Source organism: Theropithecus gelada, chromosome 2 (genome assembly GCF_003255815.1).
Source record: "Theropithecus gelada isolate Dixy chromosome 2, Tgel_1.0, whole genome shotgun sequence".
NCBI lineage: Eukaryota > Metazoa > Chordata > Mammalia > Primates > Cercopithecidae > Theropithecus > Theropithecus gelada.
This window is the reverse complement of record NC_037669.1, coordinates 52,894,881-52,914,318: the sequence shown is the minus strand read 5'-3', so window position 1 is coordinate 52,914,318 and position 19,438 is coordinate 52,894,881. Positions and strand designations below refer to the sequence as shown.

Sequence of the window (19,438 nt, the reverse complement as noted above, 5' to 3'; positions counted from 1 at the left end):
TAAAGAAAACTTTATCTTTCCTGATAGTTAGTTCCTAGTCTCTGATAATAAGAGATTTAGAAAGCTGGAAGAGTTTCTCAGTTTATATCCAGTCTATCAAACCTTTGGGCTCTGAGCATAGCTTTTAGAACTTGAGCTTTTAAGGCAGCTAAAAAGTTTTAGATACCTGGCTATCTGATATGTGTGCTTCTCTTATAGGGATTTTAATTTTTTGATTTTTAAGGGAAAAATGTTAGCTGCCAGCCTCATTGTTGGCATCATCTTTTCTGCAGGGCATTTTAGATTATCTGGATAACATATCTCCTCAGCAAATACGAAAACTCTTCAATGCTCTCAGCACACTGGCATTTAGCAAACAGAATGAAGCCAGCAGTCACATCCAGGTAAGAGGCAATATGTTGGGGAAGATTTGTTTTTGGTTTTTGTTTTTTTTTTTTGGAATCTCCCTCTGTCGCCCAGGCTAGAGTGCAGTGCATGATCTTGGCTCACTGCAACCTCCATCTCCCGGGTTGACACGATTGTCCTGCCTCAGCCTCCCGAGTAGCTGGGACTACAGGCATGCACCACCATGCCCAGCTAATTTTTTTGTATTTTTAGTAGAGAAGGGGTTTCACCATGTTAGCCAGGATGGTCTCGATCTCCTGACCTCATGATCCGCCTGCCTCGGCCTCCCAAAGTGCTGGGATTACAGGCATGAGCCACCGCACCTGGACTTTTTTTTGTGTGTGTGATATGGAGTCTAGCTCTGTCACCTGCACTGGATTGCAGTGGCATGCTCTTGGCTCAGTGCAACCTCCACCTCCTGGGTTCAAGCAATTCTCCTGCCTCAGCCTCCCGAGTAGCTGGGACTACAGGCACATGCCGCCACACCTGGCTAATTTTTGTATTTTTAGTATTTCGTATTTTTAAACCTCTTTACTTGAAATTTGCTGGAAAAAAAAAACACACACACAAGCAAATGATAGATTTGCCTGTGTGTAGTAGTGGAAATGGAGTACATAGCCATAGCTCAAGCATTTTTTTATTCTTACCACAAACATTAAGTGCCTATCCTGTGTCAGGCACTGATACATGAGATCCTCTGCCCTCGAAAAGCTTTGTTTATTAGGGAAGAGATGGGTCTGTGATCAGATAACCATGAAACTGTTCAGGTTCCGAGTGCAGTGGGGACACAGAATTGCCTTGTTTCCTAAGAAACATCTCCATCTAATGTGAACTTCACGTGGGCTTGCTTTCGTTTGTGGACACCATTCACTGAAAAAGCCAGGCTGTAATCCCAGCACTTTGGGAGGCCAAGGTAGGCGAGTCACATGCGTCCAGGAGTTTGAGACTAGCCTGGACACCATGGTGAAACCCTGTCTCTACAAAAACATACAAAAATTAGCCAGGTGTGGTGGCACACACCTGTAATCCTAGCTACTCAGGAGGCTGAGGTGGGAGGCTCCATTGAGCCCTGGGAGTTGAGGCTACAGTGAGCCATGATTGTGCCACTGCACTCCAGCCTGGGCAACAGAGACTCTATCTCAAAATAAATAAATAAATAAATAAATAAATAAATAAATAAATAAATAAAAAGAGATTAGACTGGAATCATAACTTGTAACTCGTTTGTATCTTTAGTGCTATCTTAAGGCAGTAATTCATACTGGACTGTGACTTTGAACAACCAATATATTTGTTATCTCCCCCCACCCACACCTTTCTTGAGTCTCCGGTCAACACATTTTTTTAATTAAAAAAAATTCTGGACTAGGTAATATACATGTGTCATATAAAATTCAAAACAGATCGAAGGGTATCCAGTGAAAGATAACTCTGACTTCTCAGTCCTGTAGGCACCTGGTTTGTCTCCCACAGGGGCAATCACTTTATAACCTTCTGAGATGTTCTGAGAGTTTTCAAATTTGTATTTACCTGTAGTTTCCTTTCCCCTCTTGATCTACATCTTACCTTTTGCATTTAGCAGTTTATTTTGGAGATTGCTTCAAATCAGTAATAAAAATCCACTTCACTATTTTATTTTATTTTTGAATTTTGATAAAATATACATAACATAAAATATACCATTTAAATTGTTTTTAAGGATACAATTTAGTAGCAGTAAGTATATTCACAGTGTTATACAACCATTATCACTATCCTTTTCTAGAACTTTCTGATCGTCCCAAACAAACTTTGTGCCCATTAGGCAATAATTCGCCATCTTTCTGTCCCCACCTCCTAATAATCACTAATCACATTCTGTCTATGGATTTGTTCAAATATTTGAGTCCCTGTTTTCAGTTCTTTAGGGTATATATATCTAAGAGTGGAATTGCTGGATCATATGATGACCATATGTTTACCATTTAGAGGAACCACCAAACTGCTTTCCACAGCAGCTGCATAATTTTACATTCCTACCAACAATGCATGTAGGCTCCAATTTCTCCATATCCTTGCCAACATTTATTTTCCATTCTTAAAAAATTTCTTTTAATTTTTATTAACTAATTTATTTATTAATAAATAAAAAATATATATATTTTTAGATAGGGTCTTGCTCTGTCACCCAGGCTGCAGTGCAGTGGTGTGATCATAGTTCACTGCAGCCTCAAACTCCTGGGCTCAAGCAGTCTTCCCGCCTCAGCCTCCTGAGTACCTGGGACAACAGGTACCTGCCATGTCGCTTGGCCCTATTTTTTAATTATAATCATCCCGATGTGTACAAAGTGGTATCTCATTGTGGTTTGATTTGCATTTCCTAATGACTAATGATGTTAAGCATCTTTTCACATACTTCTTGGCCATTTCTATATTTTTGTAGAAATGTCTATTCAAGTCCTTTACCCATTTTTGTTTGTTTTGTTTTAGAGATGGGGTCTCACTCTGTCACACACATTGGAGTGCAGTGGTGTGATCTTGGCTCACTGCAACCTCCACCTCCCAGGCTCAAGCGATCCTCCCATGTCAGCCTCCTGAGTAGCTGGGACCACAGGTGCATGCACCACCGTGCCCAGCTAATTTTTTGCAATTTTGGTAGACATGAGGTTTCGTCATGTTACCCAGGCTGGTCTCAAACTCTTGAGCTCAGGAGATCCACCCCCCTCTGCCTCTGAAAGTGCTGGCATTACAGGCACGAGCCACTGTGCTCAGCCCTTTGCCCATTTTTAAACTGGGTTTTTGCTGTTGTTGAGGTATAGGAGTTATTTGTATATTCTGGATATTGATCTCTTATCAGATATATGATTTGCAAATATTTTCTCCCATTCTATGGGTTTTCACTCCCCTCATAGTGTCCTTTGATGCACAAAAGTATTTAGTTTCAATAAAGTCAAATTTATCTACTTTTTTTTTTTGAGATGGAGTCTTGCTCTGTCGCCCAGGCTGGAGTGCAGTGGCGCGATCTCAGCTCACTGCAGCCTCCGCCTCCCGGGTTCAAGCGATTCTCCTGCCTCAGCCTCCTGAGTAGATGGGACTACAGGTGCGTGCTACCACGCCCAATTAATTTTTGTATTTTTAGTAGAAATGGGGTTTCACTATGTTGGCCAAGATGGTCTCGATCTCTTGACCTTGTGATTTGCCTGCCTCGGCCTCCCAAAGTGCTGTGATTACAGATGTGAGCCACTGCACCTGGCCTTATCTATTTTTTTTTCATCTGTGGTTTTCTTTTTAATTATCTTAAGTCTTATGATCACACATAATGTTAAAATTTGTGTATATCTCCTCTACTTGAATCCTTTTAAGATGGCAAAAGCACCATTCCCAATCACAAATACACAGCAGTTTTACAGTTTTATGTTTCTGAATGGCTCTTTAAAGACAATCCTAAATTATAACTTAGTTTGAGTTCGATTGTAAAGAATTCAAGAGTGAAGTTTAACTTGCTACTATTTTAAAAGCATGTGACCTTATAGATCATGTATAAAATGTGAGAAGTGTTAAATAATCTTTGATATTACACATAAACCACACTAAAATGCCTTTCAATAAGTTAAAGGCACCATTTTAAATACAGAGAATTCTAATTAGATTGGCATAGTTAAGGCCAAAAATATAAACGAGACATTGCTACCTTATTTATCTCCAACCCTTGCCTTTAAGAGGCAAATGAACACAAAACACAGGTGAATCTTGCTTGGTTCTAAGACAGTGAAGGAATTTCCTCAGTATTTGAATATATTCATATAACCAGTTATATAAATCTAAATATAAAATCAATCTCCATTAAGTTTTTTGTTTTGTTTTGTTTGTTTGTTTGTTTGTTTGTTTTGAGACGGGGTCTTGCTGTCACCCAGGCTAGAGTGCAGTGGCGTGATCTCGGCTCACTGCAAACTCTGCCTTCTGGGTTTAAGCAATTCTCCTGTCTCAGCATCCCTAGTAGCAGGGATTACAGGTGCCCACCACCATGCCTAGCTAATTTTTGTATTTTTAGTAGAGACAGAGTTTCACCTGATGTTGGCCAGGCTGGTCCCGAACTCTTGACCTCAAGTGATCTGCCCACCTCGGCTTCCCAAAATGCTGGGATTACAGGTGCAAGCTACTGTGCTTGGCCTCCATTAAGTTTTAAGATAGGACTCACCATCTTTGTGAAATTTGAACATTGCTAAGGAAGTCTCATCTTATCTTTAGAAGGGGTAAACAGTGATAGCATTTACTGAATTGGAATTACTATTAAAATTCAAAAACAACATATTCATTTAACCACAAGCCAGCCTTAGTTTTAAACCACGACTGCCCAACAAAATATTCTGTCAGTCATTCATGATCTGAATTCCTGTGTATGAGATCTATTAAAGTATGGAACACATAAAAAAGTCATGAGACATTTGTTTTGTAATAAATAAGGCAGTGGCCAACTATTACTCATTAGTAACTTTTTTGAGATAAGCTATCAAGTCTGCCCTTTCTGCCTTCTTAATGCCGGCAAAGATCGTTTTTCTTCCAGGGATGTACTTCTTGGGATTCTCCAAATACTCCATCAGTTTATCCTGTCCCCAGGTGATGCCTTTGTTCTTCTTGGCGTCTGTGTAAGAGAATCCAATGGCCTGACCTGTCTTCCGCGCGAAGAGACCATGGAGATTAGGCCCAGTCTTGTGCTTGCCTCCCTTTTCTACCGTGTGGCACTGGGCACACTTCTTAACAAAAATCTTCTTACCTTTCTCAACATCACCCATATTTAATTCTCTTTATCGTCACTGGCGCCACGAAGGTTGCCACTCCAAAGCTGTACAACCCACACTCTATCAATTTTTTTTCCTGTGTTGCTTGTCCTTTTGGTTGTCATGCTTAAGATACCATTGCAGAATCCAAAGTCATGAAGGTTTTCTTTTATTTTCTTCTAAGAGAAAGTTTTAGCTCTTAAATTCAGGTCTTTGATCCACTTTGTGTTAATTTTTGTATATAGCATATTTTAATATTTTAAGGATTTAACTTCATTCTTTTGCAGATGGATATCCAGTTTTTCCAGTGCCATTTGTTGAAAAGATGGTCCATTCACCATTGAAATGATTTTGGAACCCTTGTCAAAAATCAATTTGTCACATATATGAAGGCTTATCTTTGAACTCTGTGTTCTGTTTCATTGGTCTATATGTCTGTCCTGCCATCACCACACTGTTTTGACTACTGTAGCTTTGTATTAATATTGAAATCAGGAAGTGTGAGCCCTCCAACTTTGTTCTTTTTCAAGGTTTTGGCAGTTTGGGGTCCCGTGAAATTCCATGTGAATTTTGGTGTGGATCTTTCTATTTCTGCAAAACATGTTGTGGGACTTTGATAAGGATTGCACTGAATCACTTTGAATGGTATTGTCATCTTAACAATATTGAGTGTCTTCCAGTCCACAAAGACAATAGCTCTTTCTGTTTACTTATGTCTTTAGTTTTTCAGCAATGTTTATTTATTTTATTTTATTTTGAGACAGTGTCTGGCTCTGTCACCCAGGCTAGAGTACAGTGATGTGATCTTGGCTCTGTATTCTTGACTTCCCAGGCTCAGGTGATGCTCCCACCCCAGCTTCCGAGTAGCTGGGACCACAGGCATGCACCACCATGGCTGGCTAATTTTTGTGTTTTCTATAGAGATGAGGTTTTGCCATGTTACTCAGGCTGGTCTTGAACTCCTGGGTTCAAGCAATCTACCTGACTCAGCCTCCCAAAGTGTTAGGATGACAGGCATGAGCCACTGCGGCTAGCCTTGCCTCCATGTTTAAATCTGTACCTAAGTATTTTATTATAATTCATTATTTTAGCTGAGCAGTCATCAACATTATGATAATTTTCATATCCTTATAGAAATAATAACAATAAAAGCTATTATTATTGAATGTCTATCATATGCCAGACACTGTTCTAGAAGTTTTTTCATAATTTACCTCTAATCCTTAAAACAACTTTCCCCATTTCACAGATGTAAAAATTAAAACTTGGAGAGATGAAATGACTTGCTAAAGACACACAGGGCTGGGTGTGGTGGCTCACCCCTATAATCCCAGCACTTTGGAAGGCTGAGGTGGGTGGTTCACCTGAGGTCAGGAGTTCAAGACCAGGCTGGCCAACATGGTAAAACCCCGTCTCTACTAAAAATACAAAATTAGCCAGGTGTGGTGCCAGGCACCTGTCATCCCAGCTACCCAGGAGGTTGAGGGAGGAGAACCACTTGAACTCAGGAGGTGGAGGTTGCAGTGAGCCGAGATTGCGCCATTGCACTCTAGCCTGGACAACAAGAGCAAAACTCCGTCTCAAAAAAACAAAACAAAACAAAACAAAACAAAAAACAGTAAACGATAGACCCCTTTATAGTCTAGCTGCATGGCTCAATATCCATACCATACCTTCTTTTGCTGTGCAATTCCAGCATTACCGTCTTTCTTCATTATCTCACTGCAGGATGACATGCACTTGGTAATAAGAAAGCAGCTCTCTAGCACAATATTCAAGTACAAATTCTTTGGGATTTTTGGTGCTGTCATCATGGATGGCATCATGGCAGCAGACAGGTACACATGGAGATTCTGACTTCCGTGGTTTAAGATGAGTTAATCTTGCCAGCTAACAGTGTTACATCGCATAGACATCATTTTAACGGTAGACGTTACAACTGTAAGAGAAATGAGCAGGCCGGACTCGGTGGCTCACGCCTGTAATCCCAACACTTTGTGAGGCCGAGGTGAGCTGATCACCTGAGGTCAGGAGTTCAAGACCAGCCTGACCAACATGAAGAAACCCAGTCTCCACTAAAAATACAAAATTAGCTGGGTGTGGTGGCGCACGCCGGTAATCTCAGCTACTCGGGAGGCTGAGGCAGGAGAATCGCTTGAACCTGGGAGACGGAGGTTGTGGTGAGCCGAGATGATGCCATTGCACTCCAGCCTGGGCAACAAGAGCGAAACTCTGTCTCAAAAAAAAAAAAAAAGTAAAAAAGAGAAAAGAAAAATATATATAAGATAACAATATTTTGCTCTAATCTGTATTTTGTATGGACAAAATAAATACTCTTTTCTCCCTTCATGTACTTTTATCTTTACTGTACCCTAGGGAAGTCAGAATACTTAAACTTATTGGCAATTGTTATAAAATATTACAAAAGTGAAATTAAAATTATTTGCTTTTAGGAGCGCATCATCTAGTTTGACCCAAGAGAGAGCCAACCTGAGCGATGAGCAATGCACACACGTGAGTTCTTCTCTAAAAATAATAAAAAATAAAAAAAATAAAAGTTAGCCCGGCGTGGTGGCAGGCATCTGTAATCCCAGCTGCTAGGGTGGCTGAGGCAGAGAATTGCTTGAACCCGGGAGGCGGAGCTTGCAGTGAGCCGAGATCACACCACTGCACTCCAGCCTGGGCGACACAGCAAGACTCTGTCTCAAAAAAAGGAAAAAAAAAAAAAAAAAAAGAGTTTTCCTGAACTCCTATCTTTGTGATTTTATGATACTTGGAAACTACTGGCTTGGGTCGCACTTACTTTGTTTGAGATGGAGTCTCAACTCTGTCTCCCAGGCTGGAGTGCAGTGGTGCCTCCTGGGTTCAAGCGATTCTCCTGCCTCAGCTTTCCGAGGAGCTGGGATCACAGGCATGCACTATCACGCCCAGCTAATTTTTGTATTTTTAGTAGAGACGGGGTTTCACCATGTCGGGGTTTTGCCATGTTGGTCAGGCTGATCTCAAACTCCTGATCTCAGGTGATCCGCCCCCTTCAGCCTCCCAAAGCCCTGGGATTACAGAGGTGAGCCACCACTCCCAGGTCGCTTGCATTTATTTCTATATCCATTTAATCTCTCCAATTAAATTATAAAGTCTTAGCAAGAAAGATGTGCCATATCTATTGAATAACACTTTGGTTGAAGCATGGGAACAAATAAGTGTATAACTGGAAAGTGGGACATAAAGCTAGTTCAGGCAGGGCACGGTGGCTCACACCCGTAATCCCAGTACTTTGGGAGGCTGAGGCAGGGGGATCACTTGAGGTAAGCAGTTTGAGACCAGCCTGGCCAACATGGTGAAATCCCATCTCTAATGAAAGTAAAAAAAAAATTACCCATGCATGGAGGCAGGTGCCTGTAATCCCAGCTACTCAGGAGGCTGAGACAAGAGAATTTCTTGAATCCGGGAAGTGGAGGTTGCTTTGAGCCAAGATCACACCACTATACTCCAGCCTGGACGACAGAGCGAGACTCTATCTCAAAAGGAAAAAAGAAAAAGCGAGTTGAGAGAGAAAACAGACAGCCTTGCATGCAAAACAATACATTTTTATTTCATTCTTTAGGCAGAGGTATTCCTTAAGGGTTTCTTAGCATGGAAATGGCAAAAATCAAAGCTTTGCTTTAGAAAAATTAATCTGGCTGCAGTGTCTGACAGATTGGAAAAGGGATAATATCGGAAAGAGACAGATGGGTCAGAACATTCAGGAAAACTTCAAGTGAGAAGTGGAGCTTTGCCAGTAAAATCAGAAAGTGAAAAAAACAGTCTTGAATGGGGCGAATGGAGTTTGGGAAGGATTGGCAGCCCAAGGTTTAAACTGTTCTTCCTCTTTGCTCTAGCTGACCTCCTTGTTGCAGTTGGTTCATTCCTGCAGTGAGCAGTCTCCTCAGGCCTCTGCACTTTACTGTGATGAATTTGCCAACCTGATCCAACAAGAAAAGCTGGATCCAAAAGCCCTGGTAAAGCCAATTGTCTTTTCTTAAAGCAATAAAGCATGAGAGCTGCTTTACTACACTCTTCAGGTCTTTCTGTTGCAGTGTGAAAATAGATCATCCTGTGACCTCTCCTAAATTCTAACTGCGAAAGGCTTTTCTGCCCTACCCTGCCTCAGGGCTCTTCTCTGAGGCTTCCTTCACTTAATAACAATAACAATAGTAAAGAAAAGATTGACTTTGTTAATGATGATGGCTACTATCTGTCTGAGAGCCCTATTCTATGCTAGGCCTTGTGCTAAGTGCTTTTTATGCACTGTCTCTTTTCTGCTTCACAATAATGAGATATTTATTGTTACTTCCTTTTTAGAAATGAGAGAACTGAGACTTAGAAAGGTTAAGAGTAATTTATCTAGGGCTCTACAGCAAGTACACCCTGCACTGCCCTTTTTGTTTGTTTGCTTCCTGAAGGAACGTGTTGGGCATACCATCTGCAATGATTTCCAGGATGCCTAAGTAGTGGACTCCTGTGTTGTTCCGGAAGGGTAGGTATTGTTTACCTGCTGGCTTGGTTGTACTGGTGAAGTTACATCAATTCTGTCAGTAGCTGATACAAACTTCAGAATACCCTTGACCTCAGCCACAGCTGCCCAGTCCCACAGCTTCTTTCCTGCCAACCCCAGCACCCCTGCACCCTTAGCTCCAAAATTCCTAAAAGTTTCACTGTTTGTTCTTCTGTTTCTAATTTCTCCCCATGATGTTGTATTTGAAATTGGTTTGCTCTAGTGGTTTTCCCTGTAGCCTTGCGTATTCCTGAGCTCCAGCATCAGATTCTGGTTTTTCTCCGCAGTGACTTTCCATTTCCTGTAAAAGCGCTGTACGGACTGGAAGAATACAACACTCAGGATGGGATCGCCATCAACCTCCTGCCGCTGCTGTTTTCTCAGGACTTTGCAAAAGATGGGGGTCCGGTGACTCCACAGAAATCAGGCCAAAAGTCAGTATAGTTTTTCTTTTCTAAACCTGTTAGTGTTTTGAGTGTTCATGGGGAATTCCACAGTTCTTGGTGGGGAACTTGAGTCAAAAAAGTTTCTCTCGGGACAAACGGTATTTGGAGAGCTTAGGGAGGATGCGGCAGATTCCTTGGTTTTTCTTGGACCCTTGGCTTGAGATTTATATTGCCTTGTGTGAGCCAACAGATATTCTGAGATTACTTTCTCAGCCTGATGTCTGGACCCCGCTGTGCCTTGCAGTGCAGCTCCAGAGACTAAATGTTCTCTTCTTCTACTGCAGGTTGTCCGCCCCGCTGGAGGTGGCCACTATCAAGCTGCTTGGCCTGGACAAGCAGCAGTGCTCCCAGTAGGCGGTGGTGCAGGCCCGCCTGACCCAGCCTGCCGGCCTCACCAGCATCATCTTCACAGAGGACATCAGTAAGGGCTGAGTGCCCTTACAGGCATAAGCCACCTTGCTCAGCCTATTTGTAAGGTTTTTGATACATGGGACTGTATTGCTTTCCAACAAAACAATGTTAATAATGTACAAGTACCTGGAGAAGAGTCAGAAAAATGTTGTATCCTGCTGCTATGCTTACATTTCAGAATTCCCCAGGTAATGCCATTTACGTACCTTTTTTATGTAGTAAGTAAAAAACATCTGTATGAGTGTCCATGAGCCCCTTCTACAATATGCTTGATAATCATATAAATATACCATCATAGGCTGGGCGCAATGGCTCACACCTGTAATCCTAGCACTTTGGGAGGCCAAGGTAGGAGGATTACTTGAGCCCAGGAGTATAAGACCAGCCTAGGCAACAAAGCAAGACCTTGACTCTATAAAAAGTTTTTAAAAATTAGCCAGACATGGTGGTGTATGCATGCCTGTGGTCCCAAATACTAGGGAGGCCAAGGCAGGAGAATCATTTGACCCCGGGAGCCACTGCACTCCAGCCTGGGCAACAAATTGAGCCCCTATCTCAAAAGAAACAAAAATAAACAAAACCACCAGCGTAATCCCTAAGCTCAGTGAAGGGACAGGGCTCTCGTCTTTGGGATGGGAACTCATCATACTATAACCCTTGTCACTTCACTGAATGGTTATACCTTGAATGAAACTAAGTTTTTCTGGAGTTTTCTTTGCCCACAGCTTTAAATGCTGGTGCCCTGCATTTAAAAAGCCAGACCAGGTGGTAACAAGGTCCCCACAGCCCTTCCTTTCTGGTAGTCCCTGTTAACTGTCAGTGGGGCCATGTGCGAGGCAGCTGCTTGGCGTCTGAGGGTGAAGCTGGTGGTCGCTGTGGTCTTTGCCAAAGTGTAAGCCTGCAAGGTTTGGAGGTGGAGCCAGGGGCAGGTGCTGTCTTCAGTGCTGACTTCTCCCTGGGGTTCCTCCAGCCACAGGCCAGGTCCTGCGCTGTGATGCCATTGTGGACCTCATCCATGACATCCAAATTGTCTCCACCATCCGCGAGCTCTACCTGGAGGACTCCCCCATAGAGCTGAAGATCCAGGCCCTGGACTCCGAGGGTGAGGACGTCCCCCTGTCTGTTTGTCCTCTGTAGCCCATGCTGGATCGTCCCTCTACTATGAACCTGGCCTCTCTGTGTTTCCCACTCCTCTGGCATCCAACCCTGCAGGTTCCCTGGAGGGCAACTTCAGTCAGGGAGGTGAAGTTGCTGCTGGCGGAGGTGCTGAAGAGGCAGAACCCACCCGTGAGGTGGGCCCCAAGCCCTCGGTAGCATCGAGCCATGGCCACTCCTGGCACTCAGGGGTCCAGCAGGGCCTGTGTGCTCAGAGCTGTGGCGGACCCTGGAGCCAGACCCTGCTGGTCACAGTGCTGGTCCTTGGAGCAGCACATCTTGGGGAAGCCAAGATTCTCAGTCACAGTGGGAGGCTGGGAGAGGCTGGCTGGGGCTGTGCCTCCTGCTCGGGCTCTGGGGGCAGGTTTTGCTTCCTGGTCCAGACCTCAGAGCCAGTGTGCCAGGCAGGGAAGGTCCTTTTATTCTGGAGGAGACTGAAGCATGGAGTGGGGTGAGATGCAGGGTGTACAGGGTCCTGTCTGTCAGCGTGGGATTCACCTTTCTTCTCAAAGCAGAAGGAAGCTGAAGAAAGGGTGGTGCAGGAGGTGATGGGATCCTGTCTACAGGGTTTGTGGGGAGTATAAGCTGTTCTTGGGAGCAGAATGAGCAAAGTTTGAGTCCACCTTGCGGTCAGGCATTCTTAGGGGCACTTCACACACCCTAGCTCATTTCCTGTATGGCGACTGGACGATGCACAGAGAATGAACACAGCCACACACTCACCTGAGTGTGCACACACACAGAATAGATATGGAGCTAATATGCAGCCAAGCCTGGCCCCAGAGTTTTCCCTCCTGGGCAGAGGGTGGCAAGCTTCTGTGGAGGCTGGATGTAAATATTGTGGGCTTTCCTGGCCATATGGTGTCTGTGGCAACTATTCAGCTCTGCCATTGTCCCACTAAAGCAGCCTTAGATGATGTGGAAATGAATGGGTATGGCTATGTTCTAATAAAACTTTATTTATAGAAATAGGTGACTACATTTGGCCCAGGGGCTGTAGTTTGCAATCCCTGTTCATGACCACTGTATTTCCTGCCTTAAGTCACTTTTTAAAAAATAGGTGGTTATTTTTATCGACATTTATATCACATGAAATTCATCCATTTTAAGGATACGATTCAGCATTTCTTGTTAGATTCATACAGCTGTGCAACCATCACCAGTATCCAGTTTCAGAACATTTTCATCACCCCAAAAGCAAGCTCCATACCCATTGCTTCACTCCCTATTCTCTCCTCTCTCCAGCCCCTGATAACCACGAATCTGCTTTCTGTCTCTTTGCATTTGCCGGTTCTGGACGTTTCATGGGAATAGAATCGCACGGTGCATGCAGCCATATACGTCCATGCGTACAGTGTTTTGTGACTGGTGTCTCTCACTGAGCACGTTTTCAAAGTTTATCTGTGTTGTTGCGTGTGTCCACGCTTTGTTCCTTTGTGTTGCTAAATAACTTTCCATTGCAGGGATCAACTGCATTTTGCTTCTCTGGTCATCCTTTGATGGACCCTTGGGTTGTTTTCATATTTTGGTGGTTATGAATAATGGTGCTGTGAGCACTCACATGTGGATGTGTGTTTTCCGGTCTCTTGGGTAGGAGTGGAATTGCTGGGGCATAGGATAACTCTGTGTTTAACTGTTTGGGAGCTGCCAGGTGCTTTCCCAAGTGGCTGCCCCTTCTCAGATTCCCAGGGGCAGTGTGTGAAGGTGCCACCATCTCTATGTCCTGGCCAGCACTTGCTATGGTTCATCCTTGTGGTTCTAGTGAAGCCCCTTTAAAGTCACTTCTTTCCTGAGTGTGCGTCTGTTCTCCCCAGGTGGGTGGTGGGGATGTCGGGACTGGGGAGGTGCCTGCTCTGGGCCTTCCCTGGCCACCATCATGCCAGGACATCCCAGCAAGCCTGGATGGTTTCCTCTCACACTGCCCGCTCTCCTGAAGGATTGATGGCACCTGCAGCCAGTTCCAGAGTAGGACGTCATCTGGTCTCCACAGACTGGGTCATTTACTAGCAGCCCATCTCAAGGCCCCACCTTTGCAGCAAGGAAATGGTTAACTCCCTTCCTTGCCCACTATGAGGGTGTCATGCTTTCTACTTGGTCCTCCTCGCCCCGAAATACTTTGATGAGTATTTTCGTCATCCCTTTTGCCTCTTTTTCTGAGCCTGCAACTTCTTTTCTGGTCAGAGTCTCCACTGTGAAGATGAACTTGACCTTTGGAAGCTTTTAGAGTCTGGCAGTCCCAGAAAGGATGTCCCTTATCTAGATTGATGAGTGTCAAGAAAGATAATTGCTCAATAAACTGTGGTAGATGGCTGCCCCCGGGTGTCAGGCAATGTGCTATTCCCTTGGTAAGTACAGCGTCTTACTGTGCTTATAAATGGTCTGATGCCCACTATATAAATGAGGAAGCTGAGGCCCAGAGAGCTTCAGTAACTTACCCATGGTCACACAGCTCATGGGTGGCTGAGCAGGGGCTGGGATCCAGGATGTCTGACTCTGTCGCCTGAGCTCTTTCCCACTGGACGCACTGCCTGTCTGCTGCTGCATCTTCCTGGACATTGGGGGCTCTCCCCACGTGGCTGGGATCTGCCTTTTTGGTCAGAAGCCACCTGCAGAGTGCCCACCTCCAGTCAGTGTTGTCATAGCTATTTCGTGGCCCACCCATGGCTCTTGCATCAGCAGAACTGGACTAGCTCAGGGTCTCTAAAGATGCCCCCCTCCTCACCTTTCCTTATGCTGCCTCTTCTGCCTGGAGCACCTTCCCCTCCTGAACTCTGCTTTCAGAAACCATGCTTCCTCTGGCATTGCCTCTCACGTGTCCCCTCCTCCAGGAAGCCCTCCTTGGCTGCCCAAGGTGGGACTTGTTCTTCGCTTCAGTGTCCCTCAGCTCTTCAGTGGCTCCTGCCCTGGGGTACAGGGCATTTTCTACTGTGGCTTGTCAAGGTCAGCACTAGGAGGACAGAACTAGGATCAGTAAATTCTTTTGGACCCTTCTGCGTCTGACACTGGACTTTGGGCCAGCTGGCATTGGGTAAATGTTTGCTAGGTTGAATTGCCTAACATTTGCCTTCAGCCCTCCTGCAGGACAGGGGAGGTGGGTCCTCTGGAGACTGGACCCCTGGCTTTCCTGGTTAATATCTAAAGTTGGCTGTAGGGCTCTGTCTGTTGCACATAGTAGGTACTGATAGCTTCTTGTAGAGTGGAAAGAACAAACTTTGGGCAGAGGTTTCCTGAGAACTTGTCCTGTCCCCTTGCCTCCCTTAGGGGTGCCCACCTGCAGCAGGTCCTGGGAAGGCAAACCGCCTGCCTTGATTTCCTCAGAGCCCACGCAGCTGGGTCACATTAAGGACGGTAACATTAAGATCATGAACTTCGGCTTAGGTACCACATTCCATGAGGGACAGCAGCTGACAGCCCTTTGTGGCACCTACCCTTACCTACATAGCCCCAGAACTCTTCCTGGGCCAGGGCTACCAATGCCCCGCCATGGATGTTTGGAGCCTCGGAGTAACGTTACATCACATGGTGGGCGAAGTTCTGCCCTTCCGCTAATGCAGTGTTAGGGTCTTCACGGCAAAACGTTAAAATGGAAGATATTTTTCCCCAGTATACTTTTCCTGAGGTCTCAAAAAGCCTCAATAATAAACTATTAACAGTAGATAGACCCCAGGGAGCAGACAGCACTAGAAGAAGTGGTGAGGGACCTGTGGGTGAACAGTAGCCAGGAGTTGCCTCTGACAATATATGAAGAACAAATCCTGGACCACTTCAACCCCAAAACAACCCAGCTCTTGGTGGCCATGGGATTCCAGGCTGAGAACCTATCTGTGGCAATCAAAGGAGAATGATTCAGTTTTCCCATGGCATCCTACATTATTTCGGAAGAAACAAAACAAAAGAGGCAGTTTACTATCAGACCACAGTCCCTTCCTTTTGGGGTTCCCAACTGTTTTTCCCTATCCGTTGAAGTTTCCACCTTTTTTCTCCCACTGAAGCGGACTCACAGCATTCAGCAGAAGGGCCCCTTTCTGGCCAGTGCACCTGCCGGCCTGCAGAGGAAGCCAGAGAGCTTCAATCAAGCCCCCCAGCATGACCCCATGGCCTCCCCTTCCACCCAGAGCACCGGCAGCAGTGGTGGTGACCCAGAAATGTCCCTGGCCCAACAAGCTTCCCAGCATGACCCTGTGGCCTTTCCCTCCACCCAGAGCACCAGCAGCAGTGGTGCAGAACCAAAAACCTCCCTGGTTCTCCAATCCTTCCAGTATGACCCTGTGGCCTCCTTCTCTGTCCAGAGCTCCAGCAGCAGTGGGGGAGACCCACAAACCTTCCTGGCTCACCAAGCCCCCCAGCATGACCCTGTGGCCTCCCCCTCCACCCAGAGCACCAGCAGCAGTGGTGGAGACGCAGAAACGTTTCTGCCTCAACAACCATCGCAGAAAGCCAGCATCCTCCAAGCTGGGCAGCCAAGGTTGTGACATCAGCCAAGCCAGCAAGAAGCTGGTGCTGCTGCAGAGCTGCCAGGATATGCCTTTTCACTTTATTAAAATGTTTTTTCCTGTGTCCAGCAAAGAAAAGGAGGAATAAGATCACCCCAACATAGGTACACGGCTGAAGACAAAAATCAAGTAGGTAGGGCGGTCAAGCCACACTTCTTGCATTTTACTATATTTATTCTGTCTAGTAGCATTATTTTAATTGGCAAATCATGCTTGTATTCATTCATGGGGTACGATGTGAAGATTAGATAGATGTGTGCACTGTGGAAGGAGGAAATCCCGCTACTTAGCATCTCCACCACCTCAGAGACCAATTCCACATGATATCCCAGAAGTGTTGATCTAAAAACGTTGACCCCATAGAAGTAGCAAGTAGATGGATGGTGACCAGGGGCCAGAGAGTGGCAGAGGGAGGGAATGGTGGGGGGGTTATTGGTCAAAGGACCAAAGTCTCAGGAAGGAGGAAGAGGTTTTGACATCTAGGGCACAGCAGAGTGACCAGAGTCAATGAGAGTGTCTTGCATTTTGCAAAACACCTGAGATAGTCCGTGTCAAATGTCTCCCTGCATTTAGATTGGAGAGGACAAAGGCTCTGAGGTCCAAGAACATTGAAACCTGACAGTGGACACCAACAGCTGCAGGGAAGAGCCGGGCGAGATGCCCACACTGCTGTGTGCCCAGCAACATTGGAGCCTGCAGCACTTCTCCCCTGCCCTGCTCTATTTTATCTTTTTTAAAAAAGATGGTTCCTGATAAACGACCATCTCTTCCAAATCTTGTAGTAGCATTGGAAAGGTGGCAGGTGGGTCACAGACACTTCTGCTGCTTTGCGCCCTCCTTGCACAGAACGGGGGCTGTGCACAGCCTAGTTTAGGCGGCATGCTGTCATGTGGTTCTCGCTATTATGCAGAAAGCCTGAAAGGAAAAGAGACCTCAGAGAAGAATCAGGGTGACCCCACCTGCAGCGAATCATTACCAGTGGCTCTGAAGGGCTGAGGCTCTGAGCGGGTGCAGGGCAGAGTCCCACACGTTGTGCATGGTCTCCCCACAATCACACTACCTGGTGAGCATTTTCAGAAGGACCAGTGGCCCCTTGAGGTCCCAACTGCCTGTGTTAATCCTTCTGAGAGGTTCCCAGGAGGATCCCAAAGCCCTGGGAACCAGGCTGTGCTGGGGTCAGTGGCGGGGTGTGGTTCCCAAAGCGCTTTAGGGGGCCACTTGTGCTGCTGGGCTCCTGACTGTCTAGTGCGGCATTGGCCTTTCTGCTGCAATGGTTTCCCCTTTTGCTAAAAGCAGCACAGAGCCATCCCCCTCAGAGGCCTGATGGAGGAGTGAGCCTTCATCCAGGCCCAGGTTGAAGGGGTGCTTCTGGGTGAGGCAGGCGTCCTGGGGGTCTGGGGAGGGTTGATGGCAAGACACAGCAGCAGCCTGGAGGGATGGAGGGGGGTGATGGGAATGGGGGCTTTCATAAGGCAGGTTCCAGTTTCCCAGGAACCCAGTGTTTCCATGTAAGGCAGTGAATCTATGGGCAACACCCATCAGGGAGCTTCCTCATGGGTTCCTAAGGAGCCTGAGGAAGGTCTAGAAGGCACCACCCTTGTGCATGGCTGGCATCTAGGTGTGCCCAGCCTTGAGCATACGGTGACTCTGCCCACTGTTGATTCAGGTAAGATTCTCCTTCCCCATTAAAGAGCAGGACCAGGTAGCAAGAAGCAGTCTCAGGATAGGGTGGGAGTGTTGTGGAGCCTCTTGTCTCCCCAGTGAGCTGCTGTCCTTTAAATCCACATTGGGGGTGAAGGTCCCTCAGGTGTTAATACTGGATCTCCCGCCACCCAATGCCAGTTTGTACCCCAGAAAGAGGGCCCCTGTGGGTTCTGCTTGAGCTCCCCAAGGGCCCGTCAGAGTCTGTCCCTCCACCTTGCTGCTGTGCCCCCTCTGGAAGTGCCGTCCTGTGAGAGGGCACCTTCCCAGGCCTGACTTTTACTATCACTGGACAAGGCCAGAATTGTTTCTGGCTGTGACCTGTGCTAGAGCTTGACATCTGCTCTTCAGAAGCCAGGGCTTGCAGCCCATTGAGCTGGGCTGGGTCAAGGGACTATAGGGAAGGGCACCAAGGCAAAAGCTCACAAACAGAGAAACTCCCTTCAAGTATCCACCTGGGCCAGCATGCAGGCTGGGCAACCTTGGCTTGTTCATCATCCTTTGCTACCAGCAGCCTCCATATGGCAGACATTCTTCTCCTGGGGGACTGACAGCCATGGAGGGTGGGGAGCAGGCCTGAGCAGGGCGGGTTCCCTAAAGACAGCCCAGAGAGCAGGCTCAGATAGTCGGGGGTGGGNTCCCCTGCAAGGAAAGGAGCCCCAGGGAAGGCATTCCTGCTCTGGGGACTGCCTCCCTCCCCAACATAAGAGCCAGCCACGGCAGAAGTTTGGCCAAGCTGACCTTGATCTCTGCCAGGGAGGCTGAAAGAACATCCAGCCCCACCTGTGGTTCCCTCCTGCCTCAGGCTACGCTACATCTAGGCCTGCCAGGGAGACTGGTCTCCTCACGAGTCCCCCTGCACAGATGTCTAAATGTACAGAGTCCCAACAGGACACACACAGGGATAAAAACTATATACTGAAGCAGGCCAAGCTGAATGCTGGTGCCTCCCCAGGACACGATCTAGCCATGGGAAGCAGGATTAGGTTCATTTTTGCTGAGTCTGCGATCAAACCAAGAAGCCTCATTTCTTTGGCTTTGTGGTCTCAGCACCAAGGAAGTGCATTTGTGGAACCTCCTGCGTGGCCTCTAATTCTGGCATGGCTCTGTGGTTGTTACTCAATCCTACTGGCTGACTAGACCACCTTGCCTTGGCCTCTCCTGTTAGGAATCAGATTGACTGTCTCATTGAATATTGTTGAATCAAGGAGAGTCTCATACCCCAGGTAGCAGGCAGTGACCTCTGCATGGTACAGTCCTTGTCAGGACCTTTGTCCTCCGTGACCAGGCTTCAGGTCTGAGCTGGCATTTTCGCTCTTTCGGATGCTGGTTGTAAACACTGTGGTTTCCTTCTCTGGGTCCTCTTCTCAAGGTTTTCCTCTGCATCTTGCTGGTCGGGAATTGCAGCAACACTTAAAATATTCCCGAATGTGAAGGTTCTTTCAGCAAACACTATTCATTCATTTATTCAATAAATACTTACTGAGCTTCTACTCCATGTGCCCGGCACTGTTCGAGTTGCTGAGCAGTTACCACAGTGCATAAAACAAGAAAATT

At 46.3% G+C, this 19,438-nt stretch overlaps 2 protein-coding genes across 2 annotated transcripts in view; one reads left to right on the top strand and one right to left on the bottom strand.

The window, feature by feature from the left end:
- The window catches only part of LOC112619310 (Fanconi anemia group D2 protein-like), a 45,803-nt gene extending 29,644 nt beyond the window's left edge, over nt 1–16,159 (top strand). Inside the window, 12 exon segments of the mRNA XM_025377344.1 lie at nt 273–383; nt 6,870–6,979; nt 7,595–7,655; nt 9,020–9,139; nt 9,584–9,657; nt 9,963–10,109; nt 10,406–10,471; nt 11,258–11,331; nt 11,503–11,634; nt 11,745–11,993; nt 14,949–15,191; nt 15,654–16,159. Of these exon segments, the coding sequence (XP_025233129.1) occupies nt 273–383; nt 6,870–6,979; nt 7,595–7,655; nt 9,020–9,139; nt 9,584–9,657; nt 9,963–10,109; nt 10,406–10,471; nt 11,258–11,331; nt 11,503–11,634; nt 11,745–11,993; nt 14,949–15,191; nt 15,654–16,159 (1,893 nt within the window).
- LOC112618713 (cytochrome c-like) lies at nt 4,842–5,156 on the bottom strand. The gene has a single exon (XM_025376115.1). The coding sequence runs from the start codon at nt 5,154–5,156 to the stop codon at nt 4,842–4,844; it is 315 nt and encodes a 104-aa protein (XP_025231900.1).
- Nucleotides 16,160–19,438: the final 3,279 nt, after the last annotated feature.

Coding starts and splice junctions, on each gene's coding strand:
- LOC112618713 (XM_025376115.1), bottom strand. CDS start 5,156: ATGGGTGATGTTGAGAAAGGTAAGAAGATTTTTGTTAAGAAGTGTGCC.